At 45.3% G+C, this 23,817-nt stretch overlaps 2 protein-coding genes across 2 annotated transcripts; both read left to right on the top strand.

Annotated features, from left to right (window-relative positions):
- Positions 1-1,436: 1,436 nt before the first annotated feature.
- Positions 1,437-4,721, top strand: LOC311234624 (glycine N-acyltransferase-like protein 3; the record flags this gene model as incomplete). The annotated part of the gene is made up of 5 exons (XM_084321871.1): positions 1,437-1,511; positions 1,592-1,699; positions 3,201-3,321; positions 4,053-4,185; positions 4,313-4,721. The coding sequence occupies 5 exons, from the start codon at positions 1,437-1,439 to the stop codon at positions 4,719-4,721; spliced, it is 846 nt and encodes a 281-aa protein (XP_084177997.1).
- A 13,856-nt stretch (positions 4,722-18,577) lies between these two features.
- LOC311234623 (glycine N-acyltransferase) lies at positions 18,578-23,550 on the top strand (the record flags this gene model as incomplete). The annotated part of the gene is made up of 5 exons (XM_084321870.1): positions 18,578-18,657; positions 18,787-18,897; positions 18,993-19,098; positions 20,555-20,681; positions 23,151-23,550. Exons 1-5 carry the CDS (start codon positions 18,580-18,582, stop codon positions 23,548-23,550), a joined length of 822 nt encoding a protein of 273 aa, XP_084177996.1. The 5' UTR covers positions 18,578-18,579.
- Between the last annotated feature and the right edge of the window lie 267 nt (positions 23,551-23,817).

Below are 23,817 nucleotides of genomic sequence, written 5' to 3'. Positions count from 1 at the left end.
TGGAGCTTCAGTTTGAACATGCTGATTCCAAAGGTATGTGGCAGGGCCTGAGAACGATGACAGACTACAAAGCCCCCCCCCCCCCCCCCCCCATGCTGATCACTGATGTCTCCCTGGCACATTATATTTATCTATTTATTAAAGAGATTTGCACTATACATTCATACCTCATTTGCATTTGCACCTTGCCTTAAAAAAGTTCATTGTACTTAGATTGTACTTAGGTTGTACTTTAGTTTGCATATTGTATTGTATATTGTATAGTGTTATTCCTCTTTTAATAACTTTTTTACGAAGCACGTTCTCAGGGGCTCATACAGAACCAAGCATTTCACTGTAAAGTACATGTACGGTACTTATACGTGACAAATAAAAACAAACTTTTTTTTTTATCCACTTTTTCTCCCATTTTCAATTTTTCTCCCATCCCAATTTCGTATCATCCAATTCAACCCTCCCCTGTCTCGAACGCTGTTTCTTGCCTCCCACAAGCCGGCTGCAATGTGGTCTAAGTCATACATTGCACGAGTCCCCTCCGATACTCGAGGTAACAGCAGTCGCATCTTTTCACCTGCGCGGCGCGATCTTTCAGCGTCAGGGGTCTGCGCTTTATGGGGCGCCGCCCCCATCGCTTCCTGATTCTACTGCGCAGGCGCACCAACCGACCTGTAGGAGTCGCTGTCCACAACGCCCGATCCCCACCCATCAGTTTCCCACCCCCTAATACTGCCAATGTGTATTAGTACGGACGACCAGCTAAACTGAAAGCAATGTGGAGCGCTGGGCTCGAATAGGCGAACCCAGCGTCTCCAGTATTCGTGGTGAGCGCCTTGCCCACTGCACCACGTAGCCGCCCAAAATAAAAACAAACTTGAACTTGAATTTGTTTTATGCAAAATCTTTCTGAAAACAAATGACGCATGCATGGCATTTTTGTCAAATGTGGTGACTATGCCATGAAATGCAAAAAAAGTTTGTAGCCCTTTTGTCTGCATGTCATTCTCATTTGTTTATCACTATATGTGGCACTATGTGAACTCCTTATTTTCGTCTATAGAAATCCATTATATGTCACAACAACACAAGGTGGCTATTGGGTGTAATAATGGTGGTTTTAAGGGCCAGCAACAAGTTATCTTACACAGCTTTTGCTTAGTTGTTATTGGGGGGTCAAAGTTGAGGTATGGACACTATTTTGACGTAGGTTTCCTTGTTGTTTTAATGTGCAAAATAAAGCTTCTTTGGTGTGCTGCAGACCTGTGCAGAATCTGGCTTTTATTTTGAAGGAGAGAAACATGACCGGAGGTATAATTGTTGCAACTGCTAGCGGGATACAGGTGACAGGAAGATTATTTTTCACATGTAATGGAGTTGGCAACCCAACAGCAGCTGGATAAGTTGTGTGACGTTGCGTCAGTACATACTCAAATAAAACCATGAAGATCCTAAATATAGATGAACTCAAGATTGCTGAGCGACTTCTGCAAAAACACTTGCCTAAAAGTTTAAAGGTAGGTAGGTCCTATAAATAAATCTAAAGGAGACTACATCATAAAATGTCCTCAATCATTATCTGCAATTACGTTTCTAGGTATACGGATTTGTGTATGGAATCAACAGAGACAAACCCAGTACACTGGAAGTACTTGTGGACACATGGCCTGATTTTAAGGTTATTATATGTCGCCCTGATGTGAAGGTGAGACCCCCCTACACATTTACACTGCACCTCTATGTCTTCACCTTGTTTCATTTATATTTTTCAAGATAAACATGATTTATTTAATTCATATCTATATTATAATATATTCATAATCAAGACATCACATTTTATCACAAAAAACAAATGGCACTTTTATTGATAAATGTGATCTAGCAGAGGTAAATGGCAAATATTAAGCATAATTATGCTGTGTAGATTGCTTGTATAATTTACATAAATAATACATCTGTTTAGTATTTTTACATTAATTGTAATGGCTTTATTGTTTTAAAACCCAAATAATGTTGTGGTTCCACCAGACCTGTGAACATAAAAACGTAAACAACACACATTGGTTAAAAAAGAAAATGTTTACTATTGTATTCATAATAATAATAATAATAATTATTATTATTATTATTATTAATAATATTAATAATAATAATAATAATAATAATAATAATAATAATAATAATAATAATAATAATAATAATAATAATAATAATAATAATAATAATAATAATAATAATAATAATAATAATAATAATAATAATAATAATAATAATAATAATAATAATAATAATAATAATAATAATAATAATAATAATAATAATAATAATAATAATAATAATAATAATAATAATAATAATAATAATAATAATAATAATAATAATAATAATAATAATAATAATAATAATAATAATAATAATAATAATAATAATAATAATAATAATAATAATAATAATAATAATAATAATACTTCGTTTTATATAGCGCCTTTCAGAAGACCCAAGGTCGCTTTACATAGGGGGGGGAAATAACAAAAGTAACAAACATAGTGGACAGACACAACATACAAAGTGAGAAATTAGGGGTTAAAGGGCAAGTTGAAGAGGTGGGTTTTGAGGAGTTTTTTTAATGAGTCCAGAGTTGGGGCGTTGCAGAGTTCTGCGAGGGAGGGAGTTCCAGAGGGTGGGAGCTGCCACACTGAAAGCTTTGTCCCCGAAAGTCCGCAGTCTGGTTCGGGGGATGGAGAGCTGACCAGTGTCCGTGGATCGCAGGGCCCGTGACTGAGTGTAGGGGTGGAGGAGGTCAGTGAGGTACTGAGGTGCCGTGGTGAGCGTGGAGGGATTTGTAAGTGAGCAGGAGGGTTTTGTAGGTGATGCAGGATTTCATGTTTGGATTTCATGTTTGAATACAAATTCCAAATAGTTTCTATTGATTGCTTCATTCTTTTGTAAATATAGCCTTGTGTTGCGGCTGGTTGGCACAAGTACACAACATGCCTTTAATCATGAATCACTTAATTTGAGAAAATATGTTTATTTATAGCTGAGACCTTAAACTTTAATTTGCTGCTAGTTAGTATATTCTCACATAAATGATGCCAGAGTAATACGACTGAGAGCGAAAAAGTGTGCCAACGACCCCAGTCTCCCCTAATTAAGAACATTGACAAAGTTAGTTCCCTGTCAGACTACTTGCATTGATTCCACAGAACAACGGTGCTTTGGAGTTAATGAAAAAGGTAACATTCTACTGCATGGATGAGCCGGTCTTGAGAAGGATGTTGACAGAAGAGAATGCTATTGACTGGAGCACACATTTCATGATTGGTGGTGAGTCTGCATGTTGGTGGGCTATGCATTCATTACACCCGCGTGCAGAGTGCTGCAAAGGGGATGGTGCAGTCACTCCTGTCTGTGTGTGAGCGCCTCAGCCATAACTCCTATAGTTCTGATCCTTTAACAGACTTACGACAAAAAGGGCTTTCTCTTAGGGCCATTTGAGACCTTTTCAGGCAAGCAATATATTATAATATAATATTAATTATATATGTTTTATTGGGACGGTTGGTGAATCCCAAAATCGGCCCAAAAAGGTCTCAAATGGCCCTAAGAGAAAGCCCTTTTTGTCGTAAGTCCTTGGAGAATGAGACCCATAGTTCTGATCCGATTTGCATGAAACTGTACATCGGTTGACAGCAGGGCAAGGACGCCAGGGGATTCTCGAATATTTTTCAAACCGGTGATACGAAGTATTTTATGTGAATACATTTCCACCATTGTCCTTAAAATCAATATTGAGGATAAATGTTAAACCTTTTGAATGTAGGAGGGGGGTGCTACACAAAGCCTCACTGGTAATAAGATAAGATATTCATTTATTGATTCCCTTGGGGAAATGCAGGCATCATAGCAGCATGGGGCAGGGTGGGAGGTACAGGTATGGGCATGGTAATAGTAGAAGACATAAATATAGGCAATAAAGTTATAGTACAGTAGAAAAGTAATCAATTGTCTGGCACCTTGCCTAAAACCATACCTAAACCACTGTTTTTTTCATACAGGATGTGACTTGTCCCATCACCCCATGTTGAAAGAAGTGGCTTCTACCAAAGGCATGAATGTTTGTGTCTTTACCTTGGTACATCTTATGAGTTTACAGGATTGCAGTTTTCTACCCCCACTGGCAACGGAGAGGTAGGCCTATAATCTACAAAACAAATATGTGCTGAATATAATGTGTATACAGTAAGGGTTTTTGTTCCAGGCAAACTACCTTGAAAAAAATTAACCACTGTGTTGTATTTTGTTCAAACCGCAACAGTGAGATGGAATCGAGGATATGGTCTCTGGACGAGTCGCACGTGGACTTGGTGAATAAGACCTGGAAGTTCGGAGGTGATGAGAAGGGATCCAGGACCATCAGGAGCCTCATCAGACACTTCCCTACATGTTGCATCACGGATGACCAAGGACAGCCTGTGTCCTGGATCCTGCTGTATGATTACTGTGCCTTGGCCATGCTGTACACACTACCAGAGCACAGGGGAAAAGGCTACGCCAAAGTCCTGGTTAGCAGAATGGCACAGAAGCTCCACGCTCAGGGCTACCCGGTGTACTGCTTCATAGAGGAGGAGAACACACTGTCCTACAGGATGTTCAAAAACCTAGGCTTCACTGAAGACCCCTCGTACAGGGCCGCCTGGTTTGAATTCAATACAGTACATCAATGATCCACTTGCTTTGTCTACTCTCCTGTATAAATACTTAGTCAAGCTTGCCGTTCTTCAGAGATCTAGACTAGGGCTCCGTTGCTGTGACCTGGGTCTCTCTGTGTTGCAACATGTCATTGTACAGAGATCTAGACTAGGGCCTGTTGCTGTGACCTGGGTCTCATTTCGTCAGTAAACTCCATCCTTAAATCAAAGACTTGTTGTCTGCCTTTGAATAATCTGGTCAAATTATTCCACATCAAATGGTGTCAGAACCTTCCTACCACAGACCGGTATAGTCGAACTAGCCTGTATAATGATGATTTAATACAGTATCTATATAGGAGGTGAAACATACTCATGACCCAACGTGTCTACTGTTTATTTAGCAACAATTAATTTTTTTATTTTTTTATTATCTTTTTCCCCCTCCTTTTTCCGATTTTTCTCCCATCCCACTGTTAGTCGTTATGCCAATTCCCAACCCCCTTCCTGGTTGTTGCGCACCCCCCCCCTACTGTTGGTCCGAGAGGCCGGAGACTGTCACATGCTTTCCTCCGACGCATGTGCAGCCAGCCGGCAGCCGGCAGCCAGCCTGGCAGCGCAGATTCTCACTGGGAGAGTGTAACGCGTGGAAGGTCACACTACCTCTCTCCAGATCCTACCCTCGCTGTGCAGGCGCCCCGACCGAACTGTAGGGGTCGCTGTCCACAACGCCCAGGACCCACCCACGGCTTCCCTCCCCCTAACTCAGCCAAACGAGTTAGTATAGCGATCAGCCCAAGCCAAGGCAATGCTGACTCTCCGGGAGTCGAGACCGCAGCCTCTTGCATTGGTGACGAGCACAATCTCTGCTACGCCACCTGACCGCATAACAATTAACTTTTAAGCTGAGATAAAATTTCTATTTTTTTTACTTTGGACAACGTGTGGTTCAGTGGGTAGGGCGGGCCTGGCACTAAAGTAGAGGGTGTGGAGAAGATGAAAGGTTTCCACAATGACAAAAACACTAAAAAGGAATTAAGGAGAGGGAACGCACTTGTGAAGCAAAATAATAATCTGTCTTCAAAAGGTGGTGGTGCAGAGAAATCTCCACGTCATGCACACCTTTCTGTAACACATCTCCTATAGGCTACTCTTCAAGGATGTCCCTCCCCCTTTTTCATATGACACTATCGCAACCAAGGTGGGGGCTATGGAGGGAGGCAGGATGGCCTAGAGGTGAAGAGGCCGGCCAGTGTATTCCTGCTGTGAGCTGAGCATGGAGCCCAGAAGCTCCATGATCAGGACTGCCCAGTGTATGGCTTCAGAGTCAGTTGGAGGGCATTCCAGGTGTTGGAAGCATCAAAGGAAAAAGCAGTTTTTCCTAGTTCAGAGCGAACTGGAGGAACCCTAAGAATCTATGCCCTTTGAACATGTAGAATACAGTAGGTTCCGAGATTCCATTTAGAAGCAGGTGGCTTGTTAGATGACATAGGGTCCTACCTTGTTAAAGTCTTACTTTCACTGAAGACCCCAAACACAGGGCCACAGTGTGTGTGTTTTATAAAGCCTGATGACTAGCTTGTACTTGATTGGCATTAGCCTACCGGGGAAACCGGGACGATGAGATATCTCCTCATATTCACTACAATAATGTAGTGCTTACTGTAGTAGGGGCCTAGTTTATTGGGAAGTGGGGGAACAAAATGTATTTTTAAAACCATGTTAATGCACTTTTCAGAAATGGTAGTTTATTTGAAAAAGGAAAAAGCCACAAAAGACCCTAATATCTTAAAGGGTAAGTCCAGAATATAATTGTTTTCTTACTGTTTTTACATTTGTTTGTCCTACTTAGAAGTATGGTCCATCTAGCCCAGGCATGCGGCTCTTTGCCCGTCAATGTGCGGCTCTTCCATCCATAAAAAGAAATTAAAAAAAATATAATTTTTTTTTTTTACTTTTTTTTTTTTATGTCACTCATTCCATAAGGACGTAGAATAAACATTTACAATTTTTTTTTAAATGGTCCATTTGCATGTTCTTGGTATCTGAATCTAGGGACATATATGGATCAGTGTCAGAAATAGTGTGTCTGTTACTAGGCTTGAGTAAATTGTAATGAACCAAAGGAGAATATCAATTCTATTTAAAAAAAAAAATTATCTTTGACTGTAAATAACACCATGCTAAAATTGACCAGACCTGAAAAATCTAAGCAAATGAATAAAGGGAAGATGATTAAACAGAAGGTTTTGTAGATACAGTACTGAATTCTGCCATCTTTTTTATAATGTAAATTTCTCCACCATTTTTCATCATATTGCAACACCGTTTTTTGCAAGACGTTCACAGAAAGGTAGAGAAACTAACTGCGTTCTGTTTTATGGCAATAACGTTCAGGTTTGTGGGAGATAATCCCAAAAAATAAGAGAAATTAAAAAGTAAATCCAGAAGTCAGATGATTGACAGGGGCTGGTGTGAGCTGGGTAGGGTAGTTTTTCGAAATTTGAAAGCCCTGAGTCTCTTCCTTCAAAAGACTACACTCACTTTTGGCTGTGCCACTTCCTCCTGTCAATATGCGCCGGTTTCCGACGCAATGCCCTGAGATTTCTATAATCTTATATTTCACTAATAACAGTTAAAATAATTGGTAAACAAACATAATGCTGAAAATATACACTTTTACTGTATATCTCGGGCTTAAGAGGTTAACCCTGTGAGGCCCAAATTAAAAAGAAATTAGCAACTTCAGAGGCCAGAGGGTGGGACATATAAACACATTTACTATCAAATAGCATTGTGAGGCTGAACAACAGGACCAATTGACTATACATGTGCTTAAAGGGGAACTATCTTATAAATGGCTTTTTTCAGTGTTTACCATTGTTTCTTAGCTATGTGGACTTATATTAATAGGATATATGTCTCTAATTCTCATATTGGCGAATTCTTCCAATTCTCCTCTCACAATATTCACCCTCACTGAACTGAGTCATCTGAAAATGTGCATATCTGTGATGTCAGAGATTTCTCAGCTGCATAATAATGTGGCAGTTGATGTGGCAGTTGGCACCAGGCCACACAGTGGTTGGAGCCCAGCCTCAAAACGGCTTAAGATCTTGAGGTAGAAAAATGCGGTTTTTAGTACTTGATTAGAAATACAAAACAATGCATTTTTTTTGAAAAAAACCTAGGTGTTCCATAGACTCGCAGGAATTGTGTAAAAGTGCCCAAATAGTGAAAGAAATAGTAAAATAGTTCCCCTTTAACATTTTTTAAATAAACATTATTTTTTTAAATGGCTAAAAGTGATTTTGTAATTTTGCAACCGTGGGTCTCACAGGGTACTTTTAACCCTGTGAGGCCCAAATAAAAAAGACATTAGCAACTTCAGAGGCCAGAGGGTGAGACCTATAAACACATGAAGGGTGCCGTGACTGAAAAAAAAGGTTGAGAAACGCTGGTATATGGTGTGGCTCTTTGTGGTACCACAGTCATTTTTTTGTGGCTCTTAGTCTCTGACTGGTTGGCCACCCCTGATCTAGCCAACACCAGATTATAGCTTAAATCCAGAAGTCCTAGAACTCCATTGTTGTCAAATAAAGGGTTAAAACAAATCACAGAGCTGTACTTAGGTCAGAGTAATGACTCATTGTGATGAGCATGGGCATTGTGCTTTTTCCTGGAATCCAGTGTAAGGTGCAATGTGCCAGATCTGAGCAAGTATATTGTGTAAATAACTACAATGACCGTTTTTCACAATAATACATGATGATATTTAAAAGTGGAAGTATGTGTTTACCTGCATGCTGTATTTAAAGACTTTAGCATACAATGGGAAAGCATGGCTCCTGGTTGAGAGAGTATGAAGGAGAGAGTAGGAAGAGTATTAAGAGTAGGAAAATCACAGAGTTCTCAGTGCTCAGTGTCCAGTGAGACTGTGGAACGGTTTATCTTTAGAGAGCTCTTGACATGGAGTAGCGGAGAAAATATTCACAGTAACACAGGGTGCAGCGAGGGGTCAGCGAGGGGTCAATGTAGACGTGCCACTGATGGACACGCCACACTTTTACAAACAAATACAAACAATACGATTTGAGCATCTGGCAAACACAGTACACTCGAAAGGAATCCGCTATGCAATACTGCAACTGTCAAGTATCATTATCTGAAAATAAATGGCTTTTTCCAACACCGCCAATAGATATTTGACATTTTCCATGCCCTGTGTTGAAAGAGGTGGTTTAGAGTAAAATAAATAAGATAAGATAAGATTCCTTTATTGATCCCCTTGGCGAAATTCGAGTCCATAGCAGCATGGGGGAGGGGAGGTAGAGGTATGGACAGGCTAATAGTAGAAAGACATAAATATAGGCAATAAAATTTGATCTGAATATAAAAATAAATGCACTGAAATTTGTCTGTGACCTTTGTACAGCTCAGTTTTTCTTCACAGTACTGACACGTGATACTTACATGTCACTCAACATACATTCAATTCAGGCGGCACGGTGGTGTAATGGTTAACACCGTCACCTCACAGCTAGAAGGTCCTGGGTTCGATTCCCGCTTGGGGACCAGGTTGCTGCGTTGCCAGGTACCCAGGTGGGAGGTATCTCCCAGGCCTTTCTGTGTGGAGTTTGCATGTTCTCCCCGTGATCGCAACCTAAGGGTTTCCCCTCCCGATAAGAGAAACCCAATGGAAAAACATGCACAACAGATCGCTAACGCTGTCACGTCCCTGGCGAAGACGGACAGGAGCACTTGGATTGGTCCCCGGACGCAACCCCTGTCTGCTCCCGGCTGCCCTTGGGGGGAAGGACGACGGGGTGGGAAAAGTGCAGAGACATTTCATCTGCGACCCAATGCATGTGTGTGTTCCTGTGTGTCGCCCATCTGAGATCTCGCATCTGTGTGTGTTAATCTGCATGAAAAATAAAGACTTCTTCTTATTCTATGTACATTAACGTTTTAGAAGCTTAACATTATGGACTGTTGTCACAGCCGTGGGGGGATGGAAGATGAGCGCACAGGTCCAGTGGATCACGAGGAAGCTACCACTGAATAGAATGACTGTCAAGTGTTAAGTTTTTGTTATGGTTTGACACCGACCCCAAACGCAACGACACAAGAGAGTTGGATTCAGAGTTGCCAAATACAAGGGCTTGTTTATTTGGTGACTAGAATAAGTGAAACAGGGAAAGCAGGTCAACAAGAACAGGTACAATGAACAAGGGGCAAAGTTCTGCTGCTCTGCAGCTTCTCCCGGAAGGGTAGTTCTTGGGAAGCAGGAGCAGACCTCTGTACCGCTCTGCAGACTCTCACGGCGGACCTCTCAGATGTTGTGCAAGACCGAGAGAGGGAGAGAGGGAACGGGTCAGTGACAGAGCAGACTTGAAACGAGCTGGAGGACAGGGTGTTATATTCTTCGTGTTAAACAACACAGTGATGTGCAATATTCCAAAAACAGCCCAAGTGATTATCTTCATGTAAGCACACAGTGAGCAAAAATCCAAACACCGTCCAAATGTGAAATACTATCTTCGTGTAAACACACAGTGAGCAAAAATCCAAACACAGTCCAAATGTGAAAACAATATCTTCGTGTAAATACACAGTGAGCAAAAAATCCAACACAGTCCAAATGTGAAATAATATCTTCGTGTAAATACACAGTGGGAGGTGGAAGATCCCGAAATATTATTCCATAAAGGAAAGGGCAAAAACGATAATGGCTGGGTGAGTGACTGTCTGACAAAAAGGTGGTAGACTTCAGTGTAAAGGTTTACACACGAAAATAGGAAATAGGTCAAGACAGGCAATCTAGAAAAACTCACCCAGACGAGCTGCGTAAAGGAACAGGAACAAACAGTGGAGGCGAGCGCGCGCCACGGAGCAGGTATCCAAGCGGAGGCTTCTAGGAAAGCGGAGGCTTCTAGGAATTCCTGGAGAATAGCACAGTGAAACAGCAGCAACGGGGAAAAACATCCAGCGACAAATCAAGACGAACCAACAACTTAGGGTGGGGAAAACGGGGTATAAATAATGAGGGATCGATTGATTGAAAGGCAGTGACAGCTGGGGAATGTGATTGAAAATCGTGGGGAAGTGAGGGAACCAATCAGCGACGTCTCAGATGACGTCAGCGGGGAGAAACGTGTGAACGAGGGAATTGAAATACTTGACAGAAAAAATGAATGAAAACAAAGCGAGGGTGGTTAAAGGAACAGAACGAGTGAGAAGGCAAGGACAGAAACCTCACAGTACCCCCCCCTCAACGGGAGCCGCCCGGCGACCAGGCCGACCCGGCTCGTCAGGATGGGCCCGATGGAAGTCGGTGATCAAGCCGGGATCCACGATGAGCTGCCGGGAGACCCAGCTACGCTCCTCAGGGCCGTAACCCTCCCAGTCCACCAGGTATTGGAATCCCCGGCCCCGCCGACGAACGCCCATCAACCGGCGGACCTGCCACTGGGGGTGACCATCCACTAGCACAGGAGGCGGTGGATCAGGAGCCGGAGGCATAAGGGGACTGAGGGAGACGGGCTTAACCCGGGAGACATGGAACACGGGGTGGATGTGCATGGATGCAGGAAGCTTCAGGCGCAGGGCCGCCGGACTGAGTACCTTCAGGACCTCGAAAGGACCGACGAAGCGAGGGTTGAGCTTCTTGGCCGAGGACCGTAGCGGGAGGTCCTTCGCGGAGAGCCACACCCTCTGCCCAGGGCGGTAAGTCGGCGCGGGAACCCGGCGCCGGTCGGCACCACGACAGGCGCGCTCAGATGTCCGGAGCAGCGCGGTCCTGGTGATCTCCCAAACGCGACGGCAGCGGTCGAGGTGGACCTGCACGGAGGGAACTGCCACTTCCGTCTCCAGTGCGGGAAAAAGAGGGGGCTGGTAGCCCAGGGAGGCCTCAAAAGGGGAGAGGCCGGTGGCGGAACTGACCATTGAGTTGATCGAGTATTCAACCCAGGGAAGGAAACGACTCCAGGATGCCGGCCTCTCGGCTGCCACACACCGAAGAGCAGACTCCACGCTCTGGTTCATCCTCTCCGTCTGCCCGTTTGTCTGGGGATGGTAGCCGGAGGAGAGACTGACCGTTGCCCCCAATCCCTTGCAGAAAGCCCGCCAAACCTGGGAGGTGAACTGGGGCCCCCGGTCAGAGACGATGTCCTGGGGGAAACCGTGAAGGCGGAACACGTGGTGCGTCAGGAGGTCCGCCGTCTCGGCTGCTGAGGGAAGCTTGGAGAGGGCCACGAGGTGGACCCCTTTGCTGAATCGATCCACCACGGTCAGAAGGCAGGTGTTCCCCTGGGAGGAGGGTAGTCCAGTGACGAAGTCGAGCGCCACATGTGACCACGGACGGCTTGGAACGGGAAGTGGCTGCAAGAGCCCGGAGGGTGCCTGGTGAGAGGCCTTGCTGCGGGCACAGACCGCGCAGGCCAATACGAACTCCTTGACGTCGTTTCGCATGGTGGGCCACCAGAAACGACGAGCCAGGAAGGAGAACGTGCGATGGACGCCTGGGTGGCAGGCGAACCGGCTGGTATGGCCCCACAGCAGTACCTGGGACCGGACAGAGTCAGGGACGAAGAGACGGCTCCTAGGGACGTTGCTTGGAGCACGTTGGAAGCGTAGGGCACGCCTCACCACACCCTCGATGCCCAAGGTGATGGCTCCAACCACTCGGGCCTCCGGGATGATGGGAGATGGGTCCTCAGAGGGTGGAGCCCCCTTGGAGTGCATCCGGGACAGGGAGTCGGCCTTCGTGTTGCGGGAACCGGGGCGGAAGGTCAGCGAGAAGTCGAACCGACTGAGGAAACTGGCCCATCTCGCCTGCCGACCGTTGAGGCGCCTGGAAGCGCGGATGAACGTTAGGTTCTTGTGGTCCGTCCAGATGGTAAAAGGCTCCTCGGCACCCTCTAGCCAATGACGCCACTCCTCCAGAGCCGCCACGACCGCCAGTAGCTCCCGATTGCCGGTGTCGTAGTTCCTCTCGGCGGGGAGGAAGCGACGCGAGTAGAAGGCGCAAGGATGTACCTTCTGGTCGGAAGGAGAACGCTGGGATAGGACAGCGCCCAGGCCAGAATCCGAGGCGTCCACCTCCACGATGAACTGTCTCTTGGGGTCAGGGTGGAGCAGGATAGGAGCGGAAGTGAACCTTCTCTTGAGGGAGCGGAACGCAGCGCATGCCGCTGGGGACCAGTCGAACGGCAGAGCGGGGGAGGTCAGCTTGGTAAGAGGCTCCGCCACTTGGCTGTAGTTCCGGATGAACCTTCGGTAGAAGTTTGCGAACCCGAGGAAACTCTGTAGCTCCTTCCGAGTGGTGGGTTCCGGCCAATCCTCCACAGCCTGGATCTTGCGAGGATCCGCTCGGGTCAAGCCCTTCTCCACGATGAAGCCCAGGTAGTCGACGGAGTTGGAGTGGAAACGGCACTTCTCCGCCTTGACGAAGAGCCGATTGTGGAGGAGGCGCTCCAGCACCCGGCGGACATGCAGGATGTGTTCCTCGAGGGTCCTGGAAAAGATAAGAATGTCGTCCAGGTACACCACCACGAACACCTCCAGCATGTCACGGAGGACATCGTTCATGAGTGCCTGGAATACCGCCGGGGCGTTGGTGAGACCGAACGGCATCACAAGGTACTCATAGTGGCCCCTGGGGGTCTTGAAGGCGGTCTTCCATTCATCGCCCTCACGGATACGGACAAGATGATAGGCACTTCGGAGATCCAGCTTGGTGAAGAACGAGGCCTGGGTCAGTGGCTCGAAGGTGGAGCTCATGAGAGGTAGGGGGTATTTGTTCTTGATGGTGATCTCGTTGAGCTGACGATAGTCGATGCAGGGTCGCAGGTCCCCATCCTTCTTTCCAACAAAGAAGAACCCGGCCGCCACCGGGGAGGAGGAAGGCCGAATGAGTCCTGCTTCCAATGACTCAGAGATGTAGAGATCCATCGCCTTCTTCTCCGGGGCAGTCAGACTGTAGAGGCGGCTGCCGGGAAGGGGAGCCCCTTGGCGGAGGTTGATGGCGCAGTCATAGGGGCGGTGAGGTGGAAGGGACTGAGCCCTGGTCTTACTGAATACCTCCATGAGGTCGTGGTACTCGGGAGGAACGGACGAGGGATCCGGGGGCAACTCACCAGCCGGTCTCCGGGGCGGGGGACAAGACGCCGCCTGTAGACAGCGGGCGTGACAGGAGGAGCTCCAGCCCCTGATGGTACCGGAGGCCCAGGCAATGTGGGGCTCGTGCAGTGCGAGCCAGGGCCTACCCAGGACCACCGGGACAAGGGGGGATTGGGTAATGAGGAACTGGATCCTCTCTACGTGGTTCCCAGCAATGGTCAGCAAGACTGGGCCGGTCCGTTGAGAGATGTCGGCCAGGCGGTGTTGGTCCAACGAAAAGATCTCCAAGGGCCTCACAAGGGCCTCAAGAGGTATGTTGGCTTGGGTGGCAAACTCGAAGTCGAGGAAGTTCTCGTCTGCCCCAGAGTCGATGAGGGCCTCCACCGTGGCACGTTGGTCCCCCCAGGCCAGGGTGACGCTCAACAGATGGTCAGGTGGTGCGCGGCGCTGGGAATGGGAAAAACGGCTCACCAGGATCTCCCGGGGTCTTGGTGAGCCCGATCTTTTGGCCGGATAGGGCAGTCGGCGATACGGTGTCCCGCACCTCCGCAGTAGAGGCAGAGACCGGACCTGAGCCTTGCCTGACGCTCCGCCTGGCTCAGATGAGAGCGTCCCAGCTGCATGGGTTCCTCCTCGCGCACCGGACGGGGAAGCCTGTTACCATCAGTAGTGTTGGGGACGGGGCGTCCAGGAGTCCGGGGTGTTTCAGGAGGTGACAGTCGGGTCCTCTCGCGCCTTCTCTCCAGGAGGCGTCCGTCAATACGGATGACAAGGCTAAAAAGCTCCTCGAGGGAGTCGGGCACCTCCCTGGTAGCGAGCTGGTCCCGGACTGCGTCACTGAGCCCCCTTATGAAGGTTAGGCGAAGAGCAGGTTCGTTCCATCCACTCTCCACCGCCGCCAGTCGAAACTCCATGACATAGTCCGTCACCCTGCTGCTCCCTTGACGGAAGGTCCCCAACCGGGCTCCAGGGTCCAGACCTCGGGCTGGATGGTGGAACACTCTGCGGAGCTCCGCCACGAAGTCTGGGTAGGAGAACAAAAAATCTGCTTCCATTGCCCAGGAGGAAGTGACCCACTGGGCAGCATGGCCTGAAAGTAGGTTGGTTATATAAGCCACTCGGGACCCCTGAGCAGAAAAACGGCTTGGCTGATGACGGAAAACCAACTCACATTGCATGATGAATGTGGCACATTGCTCGGGATTACCGTCGAACAGCCGTGGGACGGAGAGAAGGGGTTCCCGAGGTGCGAGATCTGCTGGGGCTGCGGGGAATGTTCCTGAAGGGTGTGAGAGATGAAAAGTATTAACGGCGTCGCCCAGCGAGTTAAGCTGGGCGAGAATCTCGGACTGTTGTCCCGCCATAGCGGCCATTGAACCCTGCATAGGCAGGACCTGGTCCCTGAGGGTCTGCACCGCAGCCGCAGCCCGCTCGAGTTGGAGACCGTGATCCCTGGTCAACTCGACTTGATATGCAAGTGCGGTTCTGACCCCCTCTGTGTCGGCTGGGGTCGTCATGGTTGGTTCGTAATGTTATGGTTTGACACCGACCCCAAACGCAACGACACAAGAGAGTTGGATTCAGAGTTGCCAAATACAAGGGCTTGTTTATTTGGTGACTAGAATAAGTGAAACAGGGAAAGCAGGTCAACAAGAACAGGTACAATGAACAAGGGGCAAAGTTCTGCTGCTCTGCAGCTTCTCCCGGAAGGGTAGTTCTTGGGAAGCAGGAGCAGACCTCTGTACCGCTCTGCAGACTCTCACGGCGGACCTCTCAGATGTTGTGCAAGACCGAGAGAGGGAGAGAGGGAACGGGTCAGTGACAGAGCAGACTTGAAACGAGCTGGAGGACAGGGTGTTATATTCTTCGTGTTAAACAACACAGTGATGTGCAATATTCCAAAAACAGCCCAAGTGATTATCTTCATGTAAGCACACAGTGAGCAAAAATCCAAACACCGTCCAAATGTGAAATACTATCTTCGTGTAAACACACAGTGAGCAAAAATCCAAACACAGTCCAAATGTGAAAACAATATCTTCGTGTAAATACACAGTGAGCAAAAATCCAACACAGTCCAAATGTGAAATAATATCTTCGTGTAAATACACAGTGGGAGGTGGAAGATCCCGAAATATTATTCCATAAAGGAAAGGGCAAAAACGATAATGGCTGGGTGAGTGACTGTCTGACAAAAAGGTGGTAGACTTCAGTGTAAAGGTTTACACACGAAAATAGGAAATAGGTCAAGACAGTCAATCTAGAAAAACTCACCCAGACGAGCTGCGTAAAGGAACAGGAACAAACAGTGGAGGCGAGCGCGCGCCACGGAGCAGGTATCCAAGCGGAGGCTTCTAGGAAAGCGGAGGCTTCTAGGAATTCCTGGAGAATAGCACAGTGAAACAGCAGCAACGGGGAAAAACATCCAGCGACAAATCAAGACGAACCAACAACTTAGGGTGGGGAAAACGGGGTATAAATAATGAGGGATCGATTGATTGAAAGGCAGTGACAGCTGGGGAATGTGATTGAAAAGCGTGGGGAAGTGAGGGAACCAATCAGCGACGTCTCAGATGACGTCAGCGGGGAGAAACGTGTGAACGAGGGAATTGAAATACTTGACAGAAAAAATGAATGAAAACAAAGCGAGGGTGGTTAAAGGAACAGAACGAGTGAGAAGGCAAGGACAGAAACCTCACAGTTTTGCTGGCACAGCGTAGCAGACCCGCAGTGGCACAGAGTTGTACAAACAGTTCAAAGTAGAGCAGGATTGCGCAAAACTGCTTGGGAAATAATTAACGGATCAGAAGGCAGGCAACAGGAAAGCCATAATCAGTCATAATTACTGTTTACAGATGCAGTAAACCAATGCAAGATTGTGCAAATCCCGCCAACAAACAGCAGAGGAATTAGAAACAGGTCTTGTGCGATTGTGCGTGTGTGTGTCATTTCCATTTGATTTAATTTCAAACATGTATTTCAACTCGTAAGACACGTGGGCTAGATCCACAAAGAATGGATTGCACGGTGCTAATTGCACCCTTACTTACAATTCATTATGAATTGAAAATGGGGGACCCTGATGTAAACAAGACAAAGTCTTTCTCTGGTCTGCATCCCCTTAACAATTGTGTGTATTGTGCCGTACTGTATTGTACCCATTCTGCAATCTGTTAATAACATTTTCATTCAATCAATAACCACGCATGTGATTGATTGAATGAAAATGTTATTAACACATTTGAAATAAATCGTATTTGCCATGATGCCATCATATCTGTAATTAGCAGTAAGTGTGCATCTTGTTTTTTTTCTCCTCCTCCATTAGTCCATTCGTAGAAAACTCTTTAATTATTTTATTATTTCAAAATAGATTTTTACAGGAGGGTGACTTGTTCAGAGACACGTGTGTTTTTGATAAATGTAAAGTTTCTCTCAAGGAAACCTTAACGGAAAACATGTTATAACTTTGTTTTGGTCATCATGTACTTTGCCCTCCCTCTCCTATTCCCTCACATTCAATCATACTGTACCTTTGAACCTGTAACCAACAGTTACACCACTTCAGCTTAGATGACAGTGGGATGCGAACATGAAAGTCCTGAGTCTGTGGACATACAATATGTGTCATGCATGAAGGGGAGATGCACGTGCAAATCAAACAACCTACCATGTACAGACGTGTCTGTGTTTGGACTGTCACCTGTACTGTAGCCTAAGTTTTTACTTGAGTTTTTTTTTTTACTGTTCAAATAAATAACATGTTATTTTCACACTTGTTATTGTGTTATTATAAATGTTCTCTAACCACCCACCTCCTCCTAATGTACAGTTTCCTCCCCCTCGTACGTATATATTTAATGTTAGGATCTGTTTAACAGTACTGTATATTTGCATATCTTGTATGTAACAAATGTAACAGTATGTCATAAATGTCATGATTAGTTTAGATTAGATGATTAGATTAGATTTTTATATCTGTATGTTGTGTATGTCATAAATGTCATTATGAATTGAAAATGGGGGACCCTGATGTAAACAAGACGAAAGTCTTTCTCTGGTCTGCATCCCCTTAACAATTGTGTGTATTGAGCTGTACTGTACTGTACTGTACCCATTCTGCAATCTGTTAAAGTTTTCAATCAATTCAATCAATGCTGCCATGAAGCCAGGAGACTTGTACAGTGTCAGTGTCCAAACTGTATAGCCTGTGAACAGCATTTATCATTTATTATTATACGAGTTAGTATCATACAGAAACACAATTTGTATTGTATAACTTCATTTATATGCTTATTTAGTTGTTTTAATGTGGAAAATAAACCATTTTCAATAGATTATGTGTGCTTGTGCAGACTTGTGCAGAATCGTTCTTTTATTTTGAAAAACTCAGTATTATTGCTGTGTTGTCGGCTCTGGTTGTCGCTAGTCGCTAGCGGAACACAGGCGGACGCGGGGCTGCTGGGTCGAAATGCATTGCATGCATGCAGTACAGTACTGTAGGCGACATGTAAAAAAAAAAATCTCAACAAAAACTTCTAATATTTGGCACTAGCACGTTGTGATTGTAATGAACTCCAATTGAACAGTTGGCGTAAGTGTTTAGTTAAAGTCAAGATAATATAATGTGGCAGTCTGATTTGTTAAGTTATATAACGCAGCATTACCAACCTAGCCCACTGAACAACCTCTTATACAAAAGCTCACTGGTTGAATGCCAGTTCATAAAGACAAGTCATAAAGGATAGTCATAGGCACATATAGCATAACGACCATGGAACTCACCGGAGAACAACTGAGAGTAGCTGAGACCCAGTTGAAAATGCTTCGACCTCACTCGTCATCACAACAGGTCTGTCAAGGATTTCATCGTGATAAATCTTATTTTGTGATTCATTCATTCAATCATCAAAAGATATAGGGCAATCAAATAGATTTTTCATGTGAATAACGTTAGAATGCATTATCTTCAATCTTCAAGGTTTATGGGTACTTGGTCCTCAGAAACAGAACTAAAGCTGACCCAATAAAGGTTTTAGTGGACAACTGGCCATATTTCAATGTCATTGTCTGCCAACCAACATTTGAAAAGGTAACTGTGATTAAAGTTTGCATTCTCAGTCCCCCCCACTCTCTTCTCTCGTTGCACACATTAACATACTCGCATATCATTAATTCATTTTACAGAAGGGTGACCTCTTCAAAGACACATGTTTTTTTGCAAAAGATGAAGCTATTCTCAAGGAAACCATAAGGACCATGGATATTGACTGGACCAAGTACCTCTGTTTTGGTAAAAATCCTCTACTTTCACCCCTTTTCTCTTGGAATTGAACATATACTGTATAATATGGTATAATAATAATTATTTATTTATATAGCGCCTTTCAAGGAATCAAACTAAGGGGAAGGGAATCAGCGGGACATATACCTCTATCACATAAAGAGGGAGACAAACGGGAAGGAAATCAGAGGGACAGTAAGGTAAAGGAGGGAAGTCAGGCAGAGTCGTTAATACATTTGATGAAGAGGTGATTTTTAGGAGTCCAGGGATGTAGCGTTGCGGATGTCTGGAGGGAGGGAGTTCCAGAGGGTGGGTGCGGCAACACAGAAGTCAGAGGACCGCAGCCTCCGGGGTGGGATGTACAGTAGGGGTTGGCTATGTACCGGGGGGGCAAGGGAGTGTAGGGATCTGTAGGTGATGAGGAGGATCTTGAAGTCGATGTGGGACTTGACTGGAAGCCAGTGGAGGTGCATGAGGGTAGGGGTGATGTGGTGCCAGTGGAGGTGCATGAGGGTAGGGGTGATGTGGTGCCAGTGGAGGTGCATGAGGGTGATGTGGTGCCAGGGCTTGACTGGAAGCCAGTGGAGGTGGATGAGGGTGGAGGTGATGTGGTGCCAGTGGAGGTGAATGAGGGTGGAGGTGATGTGGTGGCAGGGCAGCACAGTGGTTAGCACTGCTGCCTCACAGCAAGAAGGTCCTGGGTTCGAACCCCAGCAGGGGTTCTGTGTGGAGTTTACATGTTCTCCCTGTGTTCGTGTGGGTTTCCTAGTTTCCTCCCACACCATAAAGACATGCATGGTAGGCAGCGACTACAGATGGAAACTAGCTAATTAGCTCAACTCTGACACATTTACATTGATGTGGAAACTGAAGGTGTTCATTAATGTGCACTGTCCCTGGGTAAAAAATAAATAAATAAACTTAAACTTGGTGCGAGTGAGAACCCTAGCAGCTGAGTTTTGAACATATTGCAGCCTGTTCAGGGCATTGCTGGGTAGCCCTGCAAGGACTGTATTGGAGTAGTCCAGACAGGAGGTGATGAAGGAGTGAATGAGTGTCTCTGCTACGGTGTGTCTCAAGTATACTGACATATAGATTTTCTGGAGGTGCATGCATATGAGGGGCGGATTGAGGTGGGATACATCATGTGCACAGGGCCCAGAATGTCTGGCTATGGATCATATTCACACGGCAACCATTTTGCTCTTATGTCATGCTCAGCTTGGGATTCCTTTCCTATTTCCTATGGCCAATGGCTATGAGTCTTCATTAGACATCCAGTTCTTCTATTTTATGTTTTTAAAATAGTGGTTACAAATCTAGTCAAATCTAATCTAGTCTCTTTAGTGTTTGGTCAATAAATAAAAATAAAATAAATATATAAATGCGAGATATAAATGATTAAAATAATTCAGTGCTTTTCCAATGTGGTGCTGCATTATGAGTGTTTTCCCTTTCATTGTAGGACTAGATCTTCGTCACGAGGAGATAGTGAGGGCAGTGGCTTCAGAGAGAGCCCTGTCTGGGAGTCAAGTGGCAGTGTGTCACATGATGACGCTTCAGGATATATCCGCTCTTCCTCCCATAGACAGGTAGTCAACTAGCCTCCATATGTGGTGAACCATAATTATATCCTTGAGAACAACAGGGGATGATTATGGACCCCCCCCCCTTGACGATTTGCTGTGTGCATTCATGACCCTAATTTATGCAAATGCTGTTCCTAATTTATGCAAATGACATGTCGTCAGCTTGTGACTGCAACTTGTTCCTGTTTGCGGACGACTCAGCCCTGCTGGTCTCTGACAAGAACAAGTTACAGGTTGAAAAAACCCTCAGCTCGGAACTAGGCAAAATCTGCATATGGCTCGCCGACGATTTGCTGTGTGCATTCATGACCCTAATTTATGCAAATGCTGTTCCTAATTTATGCAAATGACATGTCGTCAGCTTGTGACTGCAACTTGTTCCTGTTTGCGGACGACTCAGCCCTGCTGGTCTCTGACAAGAACAAGTTACAGGTTGAAAAAACCCTCAGCTCGGAACTAGGCAAAATCTGCATATGGCTCGCCGACAACAAACTATCATTACACATGGGCAAAACAGAGTCCATTCTCTTCGGTTCAAATAACAAACTCAGCAAGACCGACGGCTTCTCAGTTACAGTGGGTGACAATATTGTCACAAGGAAAGATTAAATTACCTACCTGGGTTCCATCCTAGAGGCTAATCTTTCCTGTGACAAAATGGCATCCAATGTAATAAAGAAAGTCAACCAACAAACTCGATTCTTGTACCGGATCTCCTCTCTGGTAAACAAGAATACCCTGAAGATTCTGGCAGGAGCACTCATTCAAGGGTACTACAACTATGCTTGCACCTCATGGTACCAAAGCACCTCAAAGGCACTAAAAACCAAATTACAAACATCTCAAAACAAACTAGTCAGACTACTGCTTGACCTGACTCCTAGAACCCACCTCACCCCTGCCCACTTTGACAACCTAGGATGGCTTAGAGTAGACGACAGAGTACAGCAACTTGCAATGGGCCTGGTCTACAAGATACACTACACAACCAAGGTACATGTCAAAATACTTCCCAAAGGTCAGTGAATACCACAATCACAACACCAGAGGGAGCTCCACAAATCATGTTAAACCCAGATTCGGCTCAAACAAGGGACTAAACACGTTTCGCAATTATGCCACATCAATGTGGAACGCCCTACTCAAAGCTGTAAAGGAATGTGAATCACTACCCACTTTCAAAAACACTCTCAAAGAACACCTACGGGAGACTGCAATTCGAAACTGGCCCCTACAAATGTCCTAACCCAGTTGTACAGTAAATGACCAAGTATGGCTTTGTCAGTATTCCAATGTATTGAACTTCAGCCATCGCCGGTGGCATAAGCCTTTATGGCCCCGTGGTCAGCAATTTAGTTCATAACTGTTGTGACTTACAAGCTAAAGGGATTTTTACATGCTTAAGTATAAGCTCCTTAATGGTTTTCCCTTTAAATAAAGGCCAACAGGGAGGGAAATTAGATGGTGAACAGGTTTACATTTAAATGGTAAAAAGAAAATGGTAAATGGTGCATTTATATAGTGCTTTTATCCAAAAACACAATATCCACTGGAGGGATAAGAAGGATCTATAACAACAAAGGATTCCGATGTGGAGAGTTCAACTAAAAAGCGAAGATTCATGGATTATGGCGGATAGCACATTAGAGATCATGGTTTAAAATGTAGTTACATTTCACTATTATTTTCTGGCAAACATCGTACACTGCTGACACTTCCGTGAACTACTCCGCTTGTCTGACAACGATGAAAATCACATTAAATGACAGACATTTCCCCCCTCCATTTAACCCTTTTGTCTGCACCCAGTTCTCATCTATTTATCACTATATGTAATACTGTTCCTGGAAAACAGACTTACTCTAAGAGTTACATCACTGCACTTGAAGAAAAGCACCAAGATACTTTTTTGGGGGATATATTCCCTTTGCAAAGTTGTTTCCAGGCACAATAATTGGCAGAAGATGTGTTTTTTATATACGTGATAGAATGTGTTTAGATGTGCAACCCAACCAATATAATTGAACCGGGCCAGTTTGTGAATAAAATGGCGCATTGCATTGTATGCAGTCATTGCACCGTAAGGCACTTTGGATGAAAGCGTCCACCAGACTGGTCTCTCCGATTCAGATTATTTTTATTGTCACGTCATTCAGTACTTTACAGCAAAAAAAATGCACTTTGTTGTGGTTCCTCAATCAAAGCAGCATCCAATAATATAAATAAAATAAAATTAGCATAGAATAAGATAAAATGACTCAAATAAAGATGACTATGTATAGTTCTAAAAAGTGTGCAGTGCAGATTACAGGATAGATATTATACCAATTTAAATAACAAAAGGCTATGTTCAGTTCCAACTTGGAAACAAGTATGTTGTGTGATTGTGCAATGAGCAATGTGCAAATTTTTAGCAGTGGGTAAAATGCAATGTGTAATACAGTTTGATTGATTCTCTCTTTTTTCCATCAGCTCAGGCATGTCGATAAGCTCCCTGGATGAATCTCACGTGGGCCTGGTGAATCAGACGTGGAAGTTCGGAGGGGAGGAGCGCGCTGTGGGTATGATCCACAACATGGTCGCTAACCTGCCCTCCTGCTGTGTGCTGGACACAGAGAGGCGGCCCGTGGCTTGGATTCTGACCTACGCGTCTTGTGCCATGGGCATGCTGTACACACTACCAGAGCACAGGGGGAAAGGCTACGCCAAAGTCCTGATCAGCAGAATGGCACAGAAGCTCCACGCTCAGGGCTACCCGGTGTACTGCTTCATAGAGGAGGAGAACACACTGTCCTACAGGATGTTCAAAAACCTGGGCTTCACTGAAGACCCCTCGTACAGGGCTACTTGGATCGTTTTCAACCATCTCTAAATAAACTCTTAAAAGAGAATGGCAAATCCAAATAAGCAATTGTTCTTTTCTTTTTCTTTCAAAGACTGGCTTCTTTGTATTTGGTGAGGAGCTTCCCAACAGGAACTAGGGCTACTGTGAAATTACATGTACACACTAGCACAAGTATAGGTTCCTGATTCTTTTTTTGGAGAGAGGAAATGTGCAGATATTTCTGAGGGAGTGGGTTAAACACTCATGCTGCAGGGCTTCACTGTGTTGAAAGATCCAACCATTTGCTCTGTTTTC

Source organism: Notolepis coatsorum (assembly GCF_963971535.1).
Source record: "Notolepis coatsorum genome assembly, chromosome: 9".
Classification (NCBI taxonomy): Eukaryota; Metazoa; Chordata; class Actinopteri; order Aulopiformes; family Paralepididae; genus Notolepis; species Notolepis coatsorum.
Note: the sequence above shows the minus strand (reverse complement) of the source record. Positions and strands in the feature narration are given on the sequence as shown.